The sequence below is a fragment of the Halichoeres trimaculatus genome, unplaced genomic scaffold (genome assembly GCF_033239565.1).
Source record: "Halichoeres trimaculatus isolate MK-OKI-2021-1 unplaced genomic scaffold, fHalTri1.1 fHalTri1_scaffold_13, whole genome shotgun sequence".
Lineage (NCBI taxonomy): Eukaryota > Metazoa > Chordata > Actinopteri > Labriformes > Labridae > Halichoeres > Halichoeres trimaculatus.
In genome coordinates, this window is record NW_027437191.1 from 21,310,521 (window position 1) to 21,332,819 (window position 22,299).

Below are 22,299 nucleotides of genomic sequence, written 5' to 3' on the forward strand. Positions count from 1 at the left end.
TTTGGCAAACTTTTCACAAGTCCAACCCACAAACTGATCACTTTTGGTTATCTCACAAATAGAACAGAAGAGACTAGAATAGAAAAACTTTATCTATCCCTGAGGGGAAATTCAGGAGAAGTCACAGCACTAACAAAGAAAACAGAAAGTGTGTAGAAAGTGCAAAAAGGTCCATAACAAGATAGATGATGACAGCGTGGTCATCATTTTCCAGTCAGCCAGCCTCCACTTCCACATGGTTCAGGACTGAGCTTCTCCAGCAGTATGTGCAGTCTCTGTCTCCTAGATCCTGTCTGCTCACAGCAGGTGAAGTTCTTCCAATGTGGTGTTGGTGTCTGGTGTTTGCTTCATTAACCATGTCTGTGAATAGCATGATGCTACTGGTATTCCCTCTGTTGCTGGGTTAGCACAGCTAGCTCGTCCATCTTATTGGGGATAAATCTTGCATGCCCATAACGATGGATGGAAGGACAGGTTGATGTCGTCTTCTGAGCTCACATTTGAGTACCTGCACGTCGTCCTCACCTCTTTGTCTTCATCTTGTGAAAAACATCAGGCCTTGCACCAGTTAGCACTGACATGCTACAGACTGCTAACAGCTGATTTCACATTTAAACAATGCAGCCGTGGTTACATGTAGGATCTCCAGACAAACATGAGCAAAAATAGTAAAAATATCACTGAAGACAAAACCAGTTTGGTGTCCATGACCAACAAATGAACCATACAACGTGATGATACACTCCAAATGCAAACATGATGCAAAAGAGATGAAAAAATTACATGAAAGGAAGAGAGAGCTGCTGTAACAGGCAGCCACACCGGGGTGCCTAAATGCATGTTCCTTACTAATGTGGCTCATTTAAAGAGTGAAATAAACTGGCTTTACAAATGTATAAGATTTACTGCCCAAAGAAAACTAGATTTCTATTTTCTCCTTGAATTCATGGGTTTGCATTTTTTTTTTTTGGTATAGACTCCTTTAAAGGTGATAGGAATATCCCACGAATGATCAGTGAAAAAAGGATGCACCTCAGCTAAATTTTAAGCTCCATGGTAAAGGCTGTAAATATATTTATTTACATGTGATTTTTGTTTTTGATAAGTTGGGGAGGAAAAAATCACATTGCTGCGATTGGGTGTTGTTCGTAGAATTTTGCGGAAATTTTTTTTTTATTCCATTTTGGAAGGCTGTAACAGATCAAAATGTTGAAAAAGTAAAGCGCTGTGTATTCTTTCCATATGCACTGTAGCTCGGTGGATAATCACTTGTTAATTTTTCTTTGTAGCTGCTTTCTTATAATGTACATGTCCTCCACTGAGTGGTAAGGTTACAGCCTCTACTGAGTAAAAGTAGACCCCACCGTAGACGAGGGGAGATGTGGGTTAATTAAAAGAGGTGTGAAGATAAAGCACTTCAGCTACTACACGTAAACAGAACATACACCCTTTCTCGTGCCTCTTATTTCCGAGCAGCCGTTGCTGCTGCTGATGTGCTTGGCGATGTGGAAAATGTGCTTCATATTCTACAGTCGCTCTGCCGCGTCCCCTGTGCCTCCGCTCGTCTGATTTGATGCCGTAAGTTCTTCTTCCCAGCAAGAACAGTGCTGCAGGGGTGTTAATAGATGATATGAAACCCAACCTCTCCCTTCATCAACAACTTAATGATTTGTTGCTATTCTTATCTTAAGCTTGGCTGTGAAAATGTTGAAATTGAGCGTTCAGGGTTCCTCTGTCAATCAGAGGGGTTGTTAGCTCATTTCAGGGCAAGATTGATGAAAAGTGTTTGACTTTGCTTCAACATCTGCTTGTTGTGTATGAGCCTCCTGGGTATGTTGACACATTGGTTACCTCAGGAGATGACTCTAGCTCCAGCAGAGACTCTATAAATCAGTGTTGTTCTGTGTGTGCACATCCTGTTATAAATCAGTTTTCCTTGACTGAAATTGTTTCCTTTTATATGTTTCAGCTTCTGGAAGGCAGCTTCACATCCCAGGTCAGCCATGAAGTTGACGGGCTTATCTTCCAGCCGTGTGGGGTGAGTCTCCATCTCTGTGTTAGGGTTTGTCGTTTTTCAAAGCTGCAGGTTGACTGACATCTTCTTCACACACGCTCTGACATATAAATGACTTCAGCTCAATGTTCATCCCTCTTAACTTATGAGTATTGCCTTGGAAAGCCACACACTGCTGCTGCTGGATTTCAGATGAACAAAAGCCTCCTTGAAGAGTCTGCACAGTGAAGCAAACCCAGAGCAGTTTGTGTTCAAAAACAGAAGCAGCTTTGGTGAGAATAACGACCTTCTCTGTGTCAGAAAAGCAGAAAATTACTTTTATCTGTGACAGTAATGCTATTCAAGCTTTCTCCCCCTGTGATGGACTCAAAGACTCAGATACCAATGAAGGGTACATGAGATATAAGGCACATTACATTACGGAAGAGGACAGGTCTGGAGTCAGGGTGCAGATGGATGGTGTGCATACTGACTCAAATGCTGCTGAAGAAAACTGGAGGGTTTTGTACGCTCCTTTCAGACGCTATTTGAAGTGTTTGTGTCTCAAATTGCGTCTTCTAACTTTGAGTAGCTGCATTTTTTAAATGTAAGCTTGTTTTGTGTCTTGAAAAGTAAAAATGTTTGCTCATTGATCCTCCTACAGACTTTTAAAGCATCTCACAGGTCAGAAAACCACAAACAAGAAAGCAACGTGCCATAAAAGAGCTCATTTCACAGCATATTATTACAATCATTCGTGATAGCATATCACCAGTGCACTTTAACACAATCAGCTAGCTTCCATCATGCTCTCTGATTTTCAACATAAGCACACCTTTGAGTACTTATGTTGAATTTAATAAAGCATGGCTTGTTTGAATTCATTGGCTCTGCATCACAAAGCTCCTGAAAGGATTATGGGTATTAATATTTTGTGCAGAGACACCTGCTTCTGTGTTGTTTCTGACCCTGGACATGTTGACGTGTTAATTACCCAGAATGTAAACAAGCTCTTAATCAGTTACCTGACTCCTACTTGGACTACATTTTAGTCAATATTTGGAGATTTTCAGCAGTACCTTAGCAGTTCAGTGGTTTGAGAAGTTGATTTTATGTCTAATCCTTCTCCCAGTTTGACCCCCCCAGTATCACCAGGGATCTCAGAGATTTTGTATGTTTGTCTGTGAACAACATAGCTCAAAAAGTAAAAAAAAAAAGGATCTTTAGGAAATGTTCAAAATGGAATAAGGAAGAAGTGATTAAATTTGGGAGGTGATCTAGATCACCATTTGGATCCTGCTTTTTTTCAAAGGATTCTTTATCATTGTGCTATAGGGCCGTTTTCACCATATGTGTATATAACTCCAAGATTAATGGTCAGATTGCTTTGCAAAATAATACAAGAAAAGGTCACAATAATTTCTGACAGATGTAAAAGTATGATCCAGATCCTGGCAATATTCTGGATACTAAGAACTGGAATATGAAATATGTACTGGGTCATCATAATTTTCAACACTGTCAGGCAACAAATTATCGTATAAACCTGCAACTAACACCAAATCATAGCAGACAGTCTGCTGAAAGGGAGTATTAAATTGAAGTAGGACTTAAGTGTTGAGTGATAATCACAATAAGCTTGGTGGAGGTCTGCACTCTCTCTTCTAGTTAAACCTAGCGGAGATTGTTAGCATCCTGCCAAGCATTTCTTCCAATAGAGATCTCTCTTAAAGGGCACAGAGAGAGAGCATCTCAGTCATTTGTAGGGGAGGACAAAATACAAAGCAGACTTTCCTAGCAGTATCATCAATATTGATTCAATATTCAGGATTCAAATGAACTACAAACTGTGTTTTAGGCTGCTGTGTGTTTAAATTAATAATCCATTATTCACTAAAACACAAATCTTGTATTCTGTATCCTTTTCCAGCCTGTTAACACATACCCACAACATTTTGATAACTGTGAGCTGAGCTGTCTGAGTTTTTTTAAAGTAAAACACGCTGTTTGGAAGCAAAGTGGTGTCTTTATGTGTCACCACGGCAGCAGCTGGAACCAGGATGGTGATATAGCGGCTCAGTAATGGTGTGGTGAAAGGAACAAAACAGGCTGCAATTAGAAAAAAAAAGTCAATGTACATTGGTGGCCAAAATTATAACCATGCCCACAAAATATGCAGATGGTTTCTCTGAGCACAACAAATCTCAGATGAAGTGAGTCCTTCTGTTTTTATCTACTTTAACTTTAATATTTGGTTTGTCCACCTTCTGCAGCAGTTACAGCAGCACATGTCTCTGACATATTGTTGATATTTTTTCTAAGACCTTCAACACTAATGTTATCCCTTGTTTCCTTCGAATGTTCAATAAATCCGTCCGCTTTATGTTACAACTCAACTAAATCTACTGGATGGGGTTGAAGTTCAAACTTCAGGAGGCCCGGCAGCCCCGGTAGCCATGTCTGTGGTCACTGCTGGGTTGGCACCACTGGCTTGTCTATCATATTGGAGATTGATCTTAGATTTGTCATTACGATGGATAAAAGGGCAGGTTGATGTCATCGCTTCTTAGAACTCTGCAGTACCAGCACGTCCACCTCAACTCAGTCTCCTCAGCTCACAGATATCAGGGAACAAACCCCTAAATTCCACTGCACTAGCTGCGCAGCGCTGCGCCCCTGAAACGTACTGCGGAGCACTTAGCTTCCATTGTAATCTATCAGGCAAATTCCACTGCATGTGCTGCTGAAACGCCAGCGTGCGCCCAGGGGCGAGAAATACTCTTCAGGTCTATTTTCTGCACGGCCGCTTCTAAATCTTGTAAATTCACTGTTGATAAGAAAGCACTAGACAGGAAGTCACTGTGTGACTTACCCGCAAGATTCCAAATAAAACACAATGCACGAACTCTCAAACGTAAATTTCCCCAATATGTTATAAATACGTCACATCTGGAGGCACGTGCATCAGGTAAACAGTTGGTCAGGGGGGCCCAGACGCAACACAACGGCATGGATGAAGAGAAGCTGATCTTGGAAGTGGAGAAGTTTAACATCCTTTTTATAAGGATACAGGCAAAAAGGACAAGGTGTGGGCTGACATATCAAAAGTTATGGGAGTTGATGGTGGTCATGTGACATTGCTATTCACGGAGAGTCGCACGAGAGCCTGTGACTCTCGAAGGACCAGCCCTCCAGCCCTACCCCCTCCGGATTGAGCGGCGCAGCTGGCTGCTCCCAGTGGGGTTTGACAATCGGAGCAAGACCGCAGAGCTCCCCTGCATTGCGCGGCTTGTGCGGTGGATAAGAAGTAGCTTTTTTTATTTATTTATTTTTTGGGCTATTATGCCATAAATTGGATAGGAGAGAGGACAGTGGATAGAGCAGGAAACAGGGCAAGAGTGGGGAGTGACATGCAGGAAAGAGGCCACAGGCTGGATTCAAATCCGAGCCACATGCACGAGGGTGGACCTCATGAAGCGGGAACTAAACCACTAGGCCATCTGCGATCCAGAAGTAGCATTTTGAAGTTACTTGTAACCTGTAATATTGGCGCTGATAATCTCATTTTAAAGTGTGGATTATGATCAGGTACATATCTAGAAGGGAGACATTTTCAAGATCACTTAGAAACTCCTCACAGCCCCTTAAAGTAATATGGCTTCTTAAGCTTTAAAATGCTTGCGAGGGATAAAAAAAAAACTTTTTCAAAGTGTTTTTACTCTGTAGGAAATGGATTGGATGCCTAGTTACCGAGTTTAATTTTAGTTTGTTGTTTTTGTTATTATTGTTATTAAAGAAAACTAATTATATAAAAAATATGTGAAACAATCTCTTTCAGTTTTATTTTACCTCTGTGGTTTATTAAGTGATGATAAAATATATTAAACTGTTTATAGCCGGCAGGCAGAAACAGTTCTCAGCAGCAGGGGTTCAGATTAATATTTGAGGCAGCGGGTCTGTGATCTGCATATATTGATGTCAGTCCTCTGATCAGGTTCTTCAAATTGCAGCCACTCTGTTTTAATATAAAAGCATTCAACAGAAAAAACACAATAATTTAAATCAGTGAATTATTTTTTTGACCTTCATGTGATTTAAAAAGCTTTCAGTATGTTTTTAGAGAATGGATTTAATTCCAAATCAAACAGCCCCGACCAGAAAGCAGGTGTAGATTTTGAGCCTCAGGTTGCTGCTTTTGATGCAGCCAGTTATTGATTCAGGGTCATTTTTCTCTCTCTAGCCTCTGTGAATTTGACGGATGGTGAGCAATTGGGTTACAGAAAGGTGTAGAAATCATCGCAGCAGGTTGTTACGAGGGTGTGCCTGAGATTTTATCGAACCATGTGAGGCGACAGCAACATCGGCATCCGAGTCACGGATTAGACGTACAGTGTTAGACAAGGTTTGGGATTTGTTTAGACAGGTGCCCTTTCCAGGTTTAAAATGATGACTGTTTGAAAAAGAAGGGAAGGATGAAGCCAGATTGTTCAGGAGCTGTGTCAATAAGAGAGCTGTTTACATGTGAAGGTTGTTCTTAGGATAGTCAATGTTTTTTGGCAGGTGTCTTTTTCATTCTACAGTTGGATGAGTGTCCTCTTTAGCTGTGAGGCTCTGTATGATGCAAACTTCTCCTCCAAAATTATCTCTGTTTAAATCATTTTTCATCCATCCAATGAAAATTTCCCTTGCATTATGAGATTATAGCTTCTTAAGAGGTTTTCTGAATCAAATAGGAGAAAATCTCTCCAAACTCATGAAGGTCAGCAGCTGGTTCTGGTCTGCACAGTCGCCCAGACAAACCGGACAGATCGGAAACGCTGGCAAGTTCCATCATGGCTGAATGATGATACAGAGAGCTGGCCATCTGATGTGAAGTTACAAAAGACAATATTATGCAACAGTGTCTGGCTTTACTTCTCTGTTACAGCATCAGAATGGAAGAGACAAAATGAGAGATAAAGGCACAACAATTACTTTAACACATGCAGAAACAAAATCAGTTTTATTTCCAACGAGTGAGCAGCAATTACTCAAACCAAGTGTAATTTATTTGCATGAAACTTATATAAATTTAGCACTAAGCATAAGTTAATATGTGTTCAGTAGATTATTTCTTTGTCGTAACACAGACAATGAAGAAATACTTTAACAAAGAGAAACTTCTTCACTTTTTGTGCTAAGCTTGTGTAAACAGCAGCCATGCAGTTGGATTTAGATTAGACAGACCGTAGCCACAGGCCTTGTGATGACAGACCATCACTGTAACACAAGCAGTGATGACAGCAATAAAATCTGTCTTTCTGCTGTATCTCTGCAGCCTTTCTCCACAGCTACAAGCATCAACATTATATGAGACTGTCGAAGAACTCTTTTATGAGCTTCTCTAAACTGCATGTGTCTGGGTGTTTTTTGTCCCTGTTGCAATATTTAGATGTTGTTGTGATCAAATTAATAGAACAAGAGGCCAAAATGACTCTTGCTTCTGTAATAGGAAATCTAACCCTTATGTCAAGAGAGCTAATGTGGTGTGATGGCCAGCAGTGAGGATGACTTATCGAGTAAACGGTAGGGAAACACTGGAGGAGTGTTTCCAAGAGGCCATTAAATATTTACAGAGAGGAATTAAGGACGTCGGCTGAAGGCAGATTTAAGGATAAGAGTAAGTTTGTTCTGTCAGCAGAATGTTTTAAAAGAATATAAGAGGTCATTTTTGTATGTTTACTAAAGACCAGTCACAGATACTGTGCCATGCAGAGGTACTGATACCCTGCAAACAGCACATTTAAAGCTTTTCGATTCGTTGTCCTGCATAAAAAGATTTTTTTTCACGCGGTGCTTCACTGACTGACTGACTGCATTTGCTTTTTGACCTTTAGCTCATGCCATTGGATTATCGATTGAAACCCCAGCTCTTGTTTGAGGTCTTCTTTATAGGCCATTCCATGTAAATATGCTGTTATTCATAAAGGATGCTGAGCAGTGGTGATTTTTTGGGGCTGAGGAGGAGCTCTTAATGTCACCTCCCTAAGCGAAGACAAGAGTTTCTTAAGTTTATTCTCTTTTGTGGCGACTTGGAGTCTCTTTGTTTTCCTCTTTCTAGAAAAAACCCCCAGATAATTACACCCTGGTTAAAGAGTCTGCAGTTAATGCAGCGAAAGGTGTCAGTTGGCATTTTGTTTGCTTTTCATGGATCCATTTCAGCACTACAGGGACTCCATGCTTTGTTTGGAGTAGAAAGAAGTCAGGGAAATGCTCCTGTGGTATTAACATTTACAGTAGTGCTCTGTTTGATTGGTACCTTGAGTAAATTCCAGGATACTAGATGCTCTACAGTTACATTCAAGATCGTTTCCATTGTAGGCGTGAAGGTAAATCTAATATGGTCCAGCTGGCTTCTAGTACAAAACTAGAGCTATGACATATGAGATTCTCCTGGACAGGTAATATGGTCAGAGGCCCACAGCTAACAGTTCACAGATCTGTTGCTGAATCGAAATCTGACCTAGAGTACACCATTTGTTCTTGTTGAACAGGGCTGCGCTTCCATTTACCACTTGCTGCAGTTTTTGTCAGTCCTTACAGTCAGCCCTGTTCAAGCTGTTGATGGTGACACCATGCTACATTCCCCAAACTCTGCCCGACTCCTGGCTAGTCATGTTAGAGCACACATCCATCTCATTTAGCAGAGATCTTTGTTTCCCATAACGAGAGAGGGGAGGACTCACCAAAAGCCTCCATCACCTTGCACCAGCTCTTCCCTCACAGTTTTTGCTTTCTCTGCATCCTTAAAGCATCTTAAATATCCAGATCTATGCAGGGACCATCTTCAGTGCTACCTGCCAAGCACCACCATGAAAAGTAGCCCACAGCTTTCTCCAAACACACGCCCATGGACAGAAAACATTTATTTTTAAAATTCAGAGAAAATCTGACGTTTGGTAAAAACAGATATTAAAAAAAAGAACGAACATGAGCGAGGAATGGTCAGAGCATGGAATGAAGTTTGGTTGTTTGATAAAAGAGCGTATCAAGAGTATTTCATACTCCAAACTTTACGGTAATTACTTAAAGGTTCCAAATTCTCGTGTCTAGCCCAGGGCTATCTCACCGTAATCTAAATGTTAGAAGCCCATTACGCCTCAGTTGAAGACCAGATCACAGCAGTGCATGGCAAATAAAAAGGCTCGAGAATTACTTTGTATCCTTATCAGCACCGCCTCTACTTTACACTTGTGTTACCAAGGGTCTGATAACACCACGGCTCTCTGTATCAGTTTTTTCAAAGACATTGACTCTGTCGACCTACCAGTGTATTAGAAATCTCTCCATGCGTAGGATTAGAGTGGTCTGGAGGTTAATCTCAGCAGTGTCTTGCTGCTGTGATGCCCATTAATATCAGAACAAAGGTTGCCGCTGCTGCCGCCTGGAGTCAGTAGGTGTGTTATCTCAGCGCACACACAGCGTCCTTGGAATATGTTTCCTTTGTTCGGGGACGATCAGAAAGATTTTGAATTAGGAGCAGAAGTCACAGATGGCTGAACTGTATGGGAGAGCGCTCCAGATGGCGATCTCTGTACAAAGATTACAAAGAATTTATTTTAATTCTGTCCGTCTGCACTTAAAAAAAAAACCTCTCACTCAGAAGCCAAAGATCCTGCAGAAGGGGAGATTCATCACACTTTGGAAGTCAAAGCTTTTGAATGAATGTGTGAAAAAGGATCTGAGACAGATCATTGGTTACTGTGCATTTAATGTGCATCATGAATCAGAATAAGCTCTTTATGTGGGTTCAGCTATTCTTCAGTGCATCAATGTGTCAAAGCTGCAGAGTATTCGCCTCAAGATTTACTATTTTACTGCCCACCACCTCTTTATTCCTTAACCTTGTTTGTTCCAAGACAAATCTGTCACGCTGACGCACAAATCTGCACATCCTCACATACCCTGCTCCCCTTAAAACTAAAACACATACAGTATTCCCCTGTCGGGTCAGATTTATTGAACTTGTCTATCCTCTCACACTCCAACAATATATCAGCCTCGGAGCACGGCACTGTTATTAAAATGAGACTCTAAAGAAATGTGCATTCATAAGACGTACGTTTTAAAACAAACCCTCAAGCAAGCATTCCTTTCCTTCTGGAGAATAGCACTTTCTTCATTTTAGCAGCATTTGTTCATAAGACAGGCTTTAATTTAATCCGTAACGCCCCCTTCATGTGTGATTACCATGCCATGTGTACAATTAGTCAACCAGCCTCTTCATGTGAGGAAAACAGTCAGGTATTTATGATTAATCGTGCAGCAGATGTTGCCTGTGTTTGTGTATTTATCACAGCTCCTTCACTCCTTCACACCCATATTTATTTGAGAGAAAGCTATGATTTATTTATCACTCATTTACACAAAAGTATGATCATCTCAGACTGTCGTGAGAGGTTGGATTAATAATTATTTGCATGCAAAGGCGATCTAATCCTGGAATTTACTGAGAAAATTATGTTGATATTCACTCAAAGCTGTTCTCATCATTGAAAACTTCATAAACATGATGCTTCCTTATTTTCTTTGTGTTAGACTACATCACTGGCTGACAGTAAAAGTGTCTCCTGCAGATTCCTCTTTAAGAATTCATCAAGAAATGTTTAAACTATGTGACGGTTTATCCACCTGGAGTCAACCAACTTAAGGGCCTGTGTCCAGTGGCAGTAGCTATAACCAAGATTTTAACATGCTCAACAGCACTGACTGTTCCTAGCTTATTTAAGCTTTATCCAGGAGTTTCTGCTTCTCTCTGTGACACAAAAGCCTGGTTTATACCTCTCAATGTCTTATCATAGGCCCTTGGTCCGCACAGTCTGTGTCACTGCATAAAGGTCTACGCACGTAGTGAGTGTGCATCAAGGTTATAATAGTTTTGGATTTGTCATTATAGTTTAGTTTTAGTTTTGACATTGTTTTTCCATTACAGTTTAGTTTAGTTTAAGAGCGGGCATTCTAGTTTTTATTTAGTTTTTATTTTTGCAACAAGGCTTAGTTTTAGTTTAGTTTTAGTTTAGTTTCAGTTTACTTTTAGTTTTTTCATACCTTATTTGTCAGGTGCAGGATTCAAAAAGGTCAGAGTAAATATTTTGTTATAATAGTTATTTTCAAGTTCAACAAAGTGCTTACTGCTCAGTCAATGCTGATACTAAAGTGTTGGCTGCTGCCTTAAACACAAAAAAAATAATATTAATTTAATACAACAAATATAAACATAATTTATATAAAAAAATAGTCATAACATAAATTTCATACAAATACTATAAACATAAATTATATAAATCAATGTAATATGAGCTTTAATAATTAGAAACTTGGACCCTGTAACAATAAAGGCAGACTCAAATACAATTAGGGTCAGACTCACATGAAATTAAACAATTACAGATGCTCTGATTCATTGCTCCACTACGTTTCGTCGCAGCACAGTGCACAGCCAGTCAGTGCAGTAAACAAGCATTTCCTAGTACGTCACTATGATGGTGCCGTACGGCGCTGACAACTGCCGACAACTGACAACTTCCTTTTCTTCTTCTCCTCAAATTTGTTTTAAAAAAACACACAGAATCGAGCAGTACCTGAAACAGACAATCATACAAACCGAACTGCCCTCATATGTTTTGAAGGGGTATTGCTGAGTGTCATGGACACGGAACATAGATTTTATAATTAATGGACATAGTCTCCCGATGTGAAATGTGTGTTTCTGAAATGGATTTTTAAAGCAAATCAGCTGTCTTAATCTAAATATTCCCTAAACTGAAAAATGAAAAATGAAAAAAAATCACTCCTGTGCTAATAGTGAAATAAGCGATTCGGACGGGATCAAGTGGACACTTGAGAAACAGTAGGATTCAGCACTTCAACATTGTCTCATATTGTTAGACCGGAGGTTGCCGCTCATCACATAAGTATGTGATGCCCATAATGGTGTTAGTCCTTACTGCATAGCTCCTGTGTTTATATGATGCAGAAGTGAAAACTAGGCATGTACAGGAAATGCACTGCATGTTGTCCTTTCCGGAGTGCAATTTCTCGAAGAAAAGGGAAATCTAAAATTTTGCATTAGTGCCACACCTTAAAATCGTACTTTACCAAAAAAGAAAAGGCTGTTTCACTTTTTTATGGGCATTGCTGTTGGTTTAAAAGGATTGTTAAAAGCCAATAAACCTGGTTTTATGTTCGCCTGGGCATTAGTGTCCTGCTCACCTTTTCCCCGGTTCCTATTTGGGTAACTACCTTTCCCCTATACAGGAATGACTTACCTAAAACAGAAGCCAAAACTGATGTTCCCTTCAAAAGGAAGCCACTCCATCAGACCATCAACTGTCAGATTGAAGGTTAATAAAACTGATGTATGGAGCAATTTAAGTGTATGTTCCCATCTCCGATCTTTATCCAAAAGATAATAAATATCATAAACGTTCACACTTTCTACAAGTGTCACCAAGATCAACTTAAAACGAAAGCTGCTGATTGAAAAAACTTTTCTAGTGCAGGTTATCTCTGTCAAACAGAAATGTTGTATTTAAAAGGGTGAGAGATATTTTTAAAGGTTGTGTAAAGGAATAAGCAGTTCCACATTTTGGTGTTCTTTCTTCCTGTTTTATCAGGCAAGGTGAAAAAGATAGGGCCTTCTTTCTTTCCCTGTGAAAATATGGATTGTAACAGATCAAATATGGCCTGGCTATTTCTGGTCTGTAAAAGGGTAACAAATCTCACATCAACAGACGATCAATATCTTTGCACGCTGTCTGTTTGCTCTCCCCCCTCCTGTTTCTGCCTTATTGACACCAGACAGGAGCTTCTGTTCACTCCTGCAAATCACCAAAGATAAATTTGCTGTGTGTAGACTAATGCATGGTTGTTTTGATGAATCCTCACTTTTTAAAACGCATTTTTGAGCTTCAGGTTTCTCGGGGTGCTTTAATGTACCATTCATGCCTGAGTAAGCACTGCTGGTGTGTTTCCTGTGTCCAATTTGGACAGTTCCGTAAAAGCAGTTGCTTGTGGGAGTTATAAAAGTCTTAGCTGGCAGTTTTGAGGAGTACTTTAAGTTTTTATCTCTGCCGCCAAAAAGGTTTAGTTCAATTTTAGAATAGAGAAGTGCAGAGCGAGCAGAGGAGCACTTTGTCAGCTGTACAGCTGGTGATGCCTACAGTCATGTCATACCGCTACTTCTAAGAGTTTCTTATATCCAGAAGTTTTAAACGAGATAAAGTGTGGAGTAAAAAACATTTGAGAAACAGCAGTAAACAGATAAAAGTTACCGAGAGTTGAAGAAGGAAAAATTTTAGTTTTTGGAAAGATATTGTGACAATCAGCAGATGCAACATCATCTCTATAGCTGGTTTAATAATTTGATTTATATTTTGATAGGAAAGAACACCAAGCCTTTAATAACCTGACCCAAGCTTTAAGTCATGTTTTCCTTATTTTGACTGACAACGGATCAAAACAGTCCATTCATCCTCACAACATCTTTATGAGATCTTCACAAGATTTGCTCTTCAAACTTGGAAAAGTAGTCCCCCCGCTCTGCTGTTGTTGTCTGGATTGCAGGACAGGCCGTTGCTCCATTTTTATCAGAGAGGTGATTGGAGTGAAGTAGCTTCTCAGGGGGCGGAGCCTGTCACTGTTATTTCCTGCCAGAATAGGCAGTCGAAAAGTTTTCTGATTTAGAGTGCAGAAAGACACACAGGTTTTCTCACAGTTCCAGCTAGGAATGGGGCAGGAAGCTTTTTTGCCTGATTCGATTTAAACAGAGTTCTCCTCTATTTCAGATTTTTGCGATTTTCAGTTTGCTTTTTTAACACCAGTCCATGTGAAAAGTTGAATGATGATGATGTCTACAAACCATTACGGAGCCATATTTTCCCATAAAAAGGAATATCAAATGTGAGTCAGTTTTTAGGATTTATTAAGGGGATCTGACATATCAACTTTTCCGACCCAGCTTAAACAAAGAATGAAATGAAGGATTTAAATTGGAATAGAAAAGAAATAGATTTTTGAACAAAAAATCCTGATACTGAAACAATATTTTCTCCCACCCCTAGTTTAATTGGCGCAGAGGGAATGTGATGTGCTCTTTCTCTAGGAGGTCTTGTGTTGTCATAAATTATTGAAAGTAGGTATGGGGTTTAGACCAATCAGAATTGAGAATTTGACTCTGCCAGGCCTTAACAGTAACGAGAACAACAATGTTATTTCTAACAACACAGTGCTGCAATGTCAGAGGTTGTTGGAGTCTTTTTTTTAAAAGGTAAATCTTCTTACATACCAGCAGAGACAGTTCATGACATTTTTAATGATAAATTTAGTTGTTTGTTTGAGCTCCATTTTCAAATAACAGGAAAACTGTTTGTCCCAGCTTTCGCTCTCACATTGTGCCTCCCTCTCTCCGTTTCTTCCCTGCAGCCTCTGAATTGCTATCTAGAAACAGAAGGGCAATAATTTATATGCAGCGGAACATCATTACATGAAAATGAGTTTGATGGATGAGAGATGTGTTCCTGAATGCAAGGTCGGTTTTTTTCAACGGTCTGTTTTGGCCCTGAATAATAAAGCTCTTTGTTTTCTATGTGCAGTCACTTATTGACGAGTCCAACAGTAGTAATGGAAGTGAGAGTGCAACTGGCGGCACTTTCATTTAGGACTGAATTTGAAGGTCGCCTGTTCATTTAATCTGCAGTCTGATTGCGTTTTCATGGGCTTGTTGCTATGGTTATGTGGGCTTGGATGCATTAAAAGCAAATGTTTTTCTCCTGTTGGTTGAACAAAATGTAGCATCATGGTTTTAGCATTCAGTGCAGAAGCCAGCCTCAGCAGATGCTCAGGGTGGTGAATTTTCAGGGGGGATGGACTTCATTAAACAGCTGGGTTTGAATGGGCTGTTGTTGTTTCTGCATAAACACGGACATTTAAAACCAGGTTAGCCTCATTCTGATAATATTTATTTCTCCAAAAGTCAGTATTCATATGGCTTTTATTTAGCGTATTAATGATCAGAAGTGTAGCAGACTTAATCGTTAGAGGGGTGTGTATTTTTCCGTTTCAGTTTAGAGCTACAAGTCGTTTCACAAGAGGTTATTTTGATGCCTGCGCAGCATAGAATAACTAACTGCATTGAAGAATGTTCCCTTCCACACCCACGTCTTCTGAAGAAAAGATGTACTCAGTCGAGGTTCTTCAAAAAGAGACATGGCCTCTTTTCCTGCTCTCTGGCTGACTGCAGTGAATAGCCTTTGTGAAGTGTGGAGTGTCCTGGTTTCAAAGGCACATGAAGGCTGCTGCCTCCCACACACACAGCTCCACGGTGGACAAAGCAGAAGGACACTCCACGCTCGTTTTCCCCTCACTTTACAACTAACGCCACAAACAGTCTGCCCTTGACTCAATCAAGCAAAGTTCTACTTTTTGAGTTATGCCATCAGTACAAGATGTTCAAGGCGCACTGATACTCAGACGGTAAATTATATCACAGACCAACTGAGATCATATCAGTCATCAATTTCCGTTGATAACACTTGAAGATGTTTGAAGCACTTCTGAATCCAAACGGAAACTCAGTGTGAACGTGTGCTAGATGCTTCTGTTCACCCTGTGTCCATCTGATTGCAAAAGAGCAAAAAGCAATCTCAACTGTAAATCTCAACTTGCACATCAATATTGAATCGCAAAGACACCACTACAGCTGCAAGTTGTATCCTGTCATCTTCAGGGTTATGAATATGCAATATAAACACATCCCTGCGCAACCCCAGAGCAGTGCAATTTGCACCAAGTTGCAGGATGAAGACCCAGACACCTGTCTGCTGCTCCCAGACTGACTGATTACAGTAAGGTGGGGATTCAAAGGCTGGAGTGAAAGCGAAGGGAGGAGAAAAGGAAGAACATGAAGTTGACACAGACCTTATGGTGCAGAGGATATTACTTCAGATATGTGGGATTATTCCAAATTCATGGATGATGATGTGTTAAAAACATCAGAACTGTGTAGCTCTAGGACTAATTTCCTGTTAGCATGTAAAATGAGCTCTGTTAACTAACTAGTCCCAAGGTAAGAAAACACATATAAACAGGCAAATAGAGTTAAACTTAGTTAACACAACTGAACACAGGATCAGACACTCTGCTGTTAAATGGCTGTTTTTGAAACCACCTACCAATTAACATTGTCGTTTGTGCTGCATACTGCTTATGAATGTTATGTGTTGTATCACTATTTTTTGATTTTCAAAGCAGACATAAATCTGATCGTAAAGCTGTGTCTGCATCATCAACTTAAAAGTTTATTTCTAAGGTAATAATGTTTTATTTGCAACCAAACATTTTTTGTAGAAATCAGTTACTACCTTTACAATGTGTATCGCCTCTTTGATAACTACAAGACTACAAGAATCACAGCTGTTTCTTGTACATCACTTAACTGTCAGTTCAACCGGTTGAATATTAGAAGTTGTTGTTTTACTGGTAACTGATCACAGTAGGTGCCCCAAAAACTCAGCACTACTGACACCTGCTAACAGAAAAAGAAGACAACATTAGCACCATGCATTTATGAAATGGTATTTGAAACAGACTGGTGCATTGCATCCCTGAGAATTTTGCCTAAATCAGTAGGATATCCAGGTTTTGCTAATTTCACCACTTTTCACAGACCACATGTTAAATCTTCACCAATTTAGTATGCACTGCTTGTTTAGTTTGGGGTGTAAAAAACAGCTAATGTCAGATTAGTTTGCAGAGTGGCTAACACTAGCAGAGCTAGCACCACCAGCCTGCAGTTGTCCACATGCCATTGCTGGTAACTCCCTGCTCTGGTTGATTGGTTTAGTGCCAGTTTAACAGGACACAGTCTACATACAGTGGTCTTCAGTAACAAGTTTATTTGAGAACTGTACTTGAGTATATTATTTTAAATTTGTACATCATTAGAGTATTATTTTCCAGGGAAAGTTATTAATTCTACTCCAACACATTTCTGTCAAAGATCTTGTTACTTGCTACTTTTGCTCTGGGGTCAGCTGGTCAATTTTCCTAAGATTTCTGATAATCTGATCCAAAAAATTCAGGATCAGAAAGTGGCTTATTGCATGCCACTCATGCTGCCATATGCTGTTGCTCAGATGTGGGAATTTGAGTTGTTAACAATGGTTTCAGCAGAGAAAGACAAAGATTTTCTAACTGAAAGCCATCTCTTCAGCTCATGTTTGAAGTTTTTGAAATGAAGAACTGTCTTTGTTTTCAGTATAAAAACTCTTTACTTTCTGTGATTCCTCTCAGCTGTTACATCGGTGAGGGCTGCTGGAACACAAAACTTGAGCGTAACTTGAGGTTCTGTGTTGACCCTAAACTAAACCCAAAGTATGAGAGAAGTCTGCAGGTTTCTGTGCTATCCAAACCATTCCTCATGTTGTGGAGGAGTAGTGATGTGTTTCTTTCTGCTGATGATGATTTAAATTTCTTATTTTAAATAGGGTACACCAGGGCTGTAACGTTACACTCAACTCACAATCCAATACTGGGTTAACAATGCGATTTTCTCACAATTTTTGTTTTTTAACAGAATGAGCTCACAGACAACATATGACTGAAAAGATTATTTTAGTTATTTCTGCAACTGCAAAACACAAACCATGCAATGAATGCAAAACTAAAAACACACACACTCACACACACATACATAATTAAATTATGGCTGTCACTTTAAAGCGTTTATTGGATTAATTAATTTCACCTTAATTATTGGGTTGTAAAAATTAACATGATTATCTCATTGGCTGCCAGCCATTTTCAGAGTATCTTAAATGATCTTTCAAGACCCAAATAATATTGTTTTCTATGACTTTATAAACACCAAAACTACCTACGAAGAGTGGACTCTCTTCTTTTATGTCTCTCTTCCTTGTTTTGATCCAAAAAACAGACAAAACATTTTTTTTTAACCAGGTTCATCTCGGGTGCTTCAGCCTTTGATCCTCTCCACGATCTTGTCTTTTCTCACAATCTCGCCGCTCTTTCTCTCTGAACTACTGCGACACATCCTCAGTTTGAGCGTGAGCTGTCTGAACTTTTCTGATTTGCAGTGTCTCGCTATGCCTCTGTCATCTCACATCTTCTCCTCCTATCCATGCTGATCTCTCATCCAAAAAGCGCACTGCTCTCACCCACAGTAGTTTAGGAGCATGATTTTGTTGGACAAGCTCTGCCAGCCCCTGCTGAAAAATAAAATTTACTTGATACGAGATCAAAATGTGATTAGTTAGATCAATTGATTACAAATCCTGTAATTAATTAGATTATTTTTTAATTGCCTGACAGCACTCATTTGAATGTAAAAGAAAAAAATTGAAATATGTATTTTCTCTTATTTTTAACAAATTAAGGAGAATTCCCTTTTTAATTCTCTGAGGTTAGGTAAACTGCAAAACAAAAGTTTGTCCTTTTCTTAAAAGTGCAAGTAAGTTTATATTTTATCAGGAATAACAAAAAGTAAATGTAAAAAAAGGACTCTTGTAATCAAATCTCATATCTAAATGACTAAATAATACAAATAAACAAAATCAACACTCTCAAGTTTGGACGTGTTCCTAGTTTAGGATTTACATATCTTTAAGGAAAAGCATAAATAGGACACAACGGTTTATTTTTTTATCCCAGACGATTTAAATCGCCAAACGTTTTAATTGTTCTCTAACTGTCTCATGATGCATCGATACATCCCTAGTGTGCACCCATGGGTGGGGCCAGGAACTCCATATATGGTCCTGTGCTGTGACAGCACAGGTCCTCCAGAGGAATGCTGTCTTGTTTTGTTCACATTTCCTCCAAGTAGACTTCTGTTACTGGGCAACCTGACAGGGACTGAATCTGATCATCTGTTCCCCGCCTCCACCCGTCATGCCTTTACAATCCTCATGTTCCAGTGCACTTGTTTCATGTCCTCCTAAATGTCAGCCACACATAAATAATCAAAGCGATGTAAGGAAGCAGGTAGTTTCATTATGTCTCCACGCACTGTAACACAGCAGCGGTGTGAAGAATTAAATCAGCCTGTTATAAATTCATGAGCTGACACTGTGTACTTTCCCATAATTGTTTTAGTCAAATTGAATATGAATTCTGTAATTTGCCTCCTTTTGTTTGCAGCTCTTGATTCTGCTCACACCCAAAGCGAAAGTTTCCACTGCAGAACAATTCATTTGGACGTCTTGTGGTTCGAGATAGTTGATGCCAACAGTGTATCATAATAGAGTCTAATTTGTATGAGGGTTTAACTGTGACTGTTGCTTAATGACTGCTCAGCTCGCAAATTATTCAGCCATTAGCTCTGCTGAGTTATGAGTTGACAAAAATGAGCCAAAGTGTCACCCTCACTCCTGCTTAAATATGCATTCATCTCCTACAAATCATCTACATGCATCCCGTTTGATTGTGTCCTCCTGCAGAGATACAAGGCCGGGAGGTGCGACGACATCCTGAAGTGGAAGCCCCCGAACCTGAACTCTGTGGACTTTCGCCTCAAGATCACCAAAGTCGGAGGAGAAGGGTGAGTCTTTGTTGCTGGGGAAACTCTCCATCTGATTAATCTTGATCGCACCTTTCATTTTGTTGCACATGCGGCTTGGAGACACTTTCATACTCACGTGTACAAAACATGCTTTGAATCAAACAAATCCAGTGAATCCCTCTGACATTAATCTCCTCTCTGCTGTGCCACTTATTTTCTTTCCCCCCTAAGGTTTGAATCATCTTACAGTATTACGGTGTGCAAAAGTTCATTCCTCTCACATCACCACCTTCATATGGGGTAGTATCAATCTAGTCTCATCTGCTGTATGCACAAAGAAAACACAACTACCTCCTATTTTCTCTCATTATAGGCCTGATATACTACAACATAAATTATTCAGAATCGCTGACCTCTCTGTCCTTATCAGGTACATGTTTGAACTCTGCAGAACAAACACTCATACTTTAGAAGGCAGGTTATTACTGGTTGTGGACATGTATGGATTTCTAATTGGATAGAATCAAAGACTATAAAAAAAAGACGTCATCTTGCTCAGCTCGAAGTGAGGTTGCCGCAAAAACTGCTTCCCCTGGTGACTGGCTGCAGTATAGGTAAAAAAAATCCAACTCTCCAGTCATTCCAGATGGGCTGTGGTCAACTTTAAAAAATTATTACACCTCGTAGAAATGTTTCTCACATCTGATTGTTGTGGTGATTTGAAGATACCATTTGGCTGTCTAGTATTTAAGTTCTCTTTTTTTCTGGAAAGTTTCATTTCATTAATTATTCGAGGTTAAAAACGAGGTTTTACGTCACGTTTGACAACGATTGACAGCTGCTGTTCTCATGTATTTTTTTCCGGGATTGTAAAATATATCAGGAAGTTAAGTCAAGATGTGATTAGACTCTCAAAAGAAAAAAAACTATGATTTTTGTCACCCGGCTCCAGATTATCACAGAATCCCTCACTGTCTCTACTGCGCAGACTCTGGCTGCACAACTGCTTCAATGGCTGCGACTGTGACAGGAATATTTTGGCTTCAAAACCGTACAATGGTAAATGGTGGAGCCACGCTGTCCACTTTATATACAGTCTATGGATAGAATACACTTTCTTTAAAAGCTTTATTTAATGAGAAGTGTGCCGTGCGCCCCTCACATGGTTTGTTTTTTTCTCTTGGTTCAGACAGAAATGCCTCAGCAGCTTCAGGATGGATTACCTTTACATTTTTGAAGGCACTCTACATCTCTCTGAATTATGATCTTTATTTTGTTAGTTTCACACCACCAGACACTCAATGCAGTTAAGTTTTTAAAAAAATAAAAAAAAATAAAAATAAAAAATAAATAAATAAAAAAAAATAAATAATACTTGTCACAGAGAGCATCCAGACGGACCAAGATTTAGCAAAAATATATTTCTTTTTATTTTCCAAACATGATTTAAATGACAAAGCAACACTTTGAAGGAGAGCTCCTCACGGAGACACCTCCCAACTCGTCTCTCCAGTCCTAGGCTCTGGAGAGGTCTCCTCACTCTCTGCCATGCCACACCTTTTACTACCTTCCCCTCAGGTGCCACTGATTACCCCGCACTCACGAAAAGAAAACACACCGGTAACCAAACTTTCCCCCATTAACATCCTGTAACTTAAAGGAACACTATTGGAAAAAATGTAATGATGGATTAACGTTAACAACAGAAGAAAATGAATTTGATGAATAAACTAATTGGCCAATCCTTAATCCAAAATAAGTTACAGATAACCTTAACCCCTAAACTCAACATAACATAACATAACATAACATAACATAACATAACATAACATAACATAACATAACATAACATAACATAACATACTAAAATAACATTCCCCTATTTATGTTTAAAGTGTGAATGTATATATGAAGGTGTAGGAGTATGTATGTGTATGTGTATGTGTGTGTATGTATGTGTATGCATGTGTGTGAATGGGTGAGTGAAAGGCTCAGACAGACAGGGCAGCAGGCCCAGCAGAACCTCCCTTCACATTTCCCACCCCGTCAGCTGAGTCGGAACCTGGGTGACGAGATAAATAATCAGCCACAACATTGGATGATCCTGACCTGTGTCTGATCACAAAACTGTAAGGCTGAAGGGCCACGTACCACCTGGTGATGCGATCATTGGAGTCTTTCATTTGCATCAACCACCGCAGAGCTCTGTGATCCGTCTCAACTACAAAATGGCGTCCCAGAAGGTAGTACTTTAAGCTCTCTAAGGCCCATTTAAGAGCCAGGCACTCCTTCTCTACCACAGAATACCTCATTTCATGGGACTTTAGCTTGCGGCTGATAAAAAGTACTGGCCTTTCCTGTCCTGCCTCTCCCTGTGCTAACACAGCCCCAAGCCCCACCTGAGAAGCATCAGTCTGAACCACAAAGTTTTTTGTAAAGTCCGGGCTTGCCAACACTGGGTGGTTGCAAATCACTTCTTTAAGTCTGTGGAATGCCACCTCACACTCCCTTGTCCACTGAAAGGCTTTCTTGTCCTTTGTTTTTGTCAGTTCAGTCAGTGGATAGGCAATGTCAGCAAAATCTGGCACAAAACGACGGTACCAGCCAATAAGGCCCAAAAAGGACCTAACTGCCTTCCGGGTACCAGGAACTGGACAGTTCTTAACTGCTGCCACCTTGTCCACTTGAGGCCGCAATCCCTCGGGGCCAATGGTGTAGCCAAGGTACTGGACCTCTTTTTGGGCCACTG

At 39.9% G+C, this 22,299-nt stretch overlaps 1 protein-coding gene across 1 annotated transcript in view; it reads left to right on the top strand.

Annotated features, from left to right (window-relative positions):
* Positions 1–22,299, top strand: part of rngtt (RNA guanylyltransferase and 5'-phosphatase) — a 102,967-nt gene that overhangs the window by 62,767 nt on the left and 17,901 nt on the right. Inside the window, exons 12-13 of the mRNA XM_074685864.1 lie at positions 1,970–2,038; positions 19,489–19,589. Coding sequence (XP_074541965.1) covers positions 1,970–2,038; positions 19,489–19,589 — 170 coding nt within the window. The remainder of the gene's footprint in view (positions 1–1,969; positions 2,039–19,488; positions 19,590–22,299) is intronic.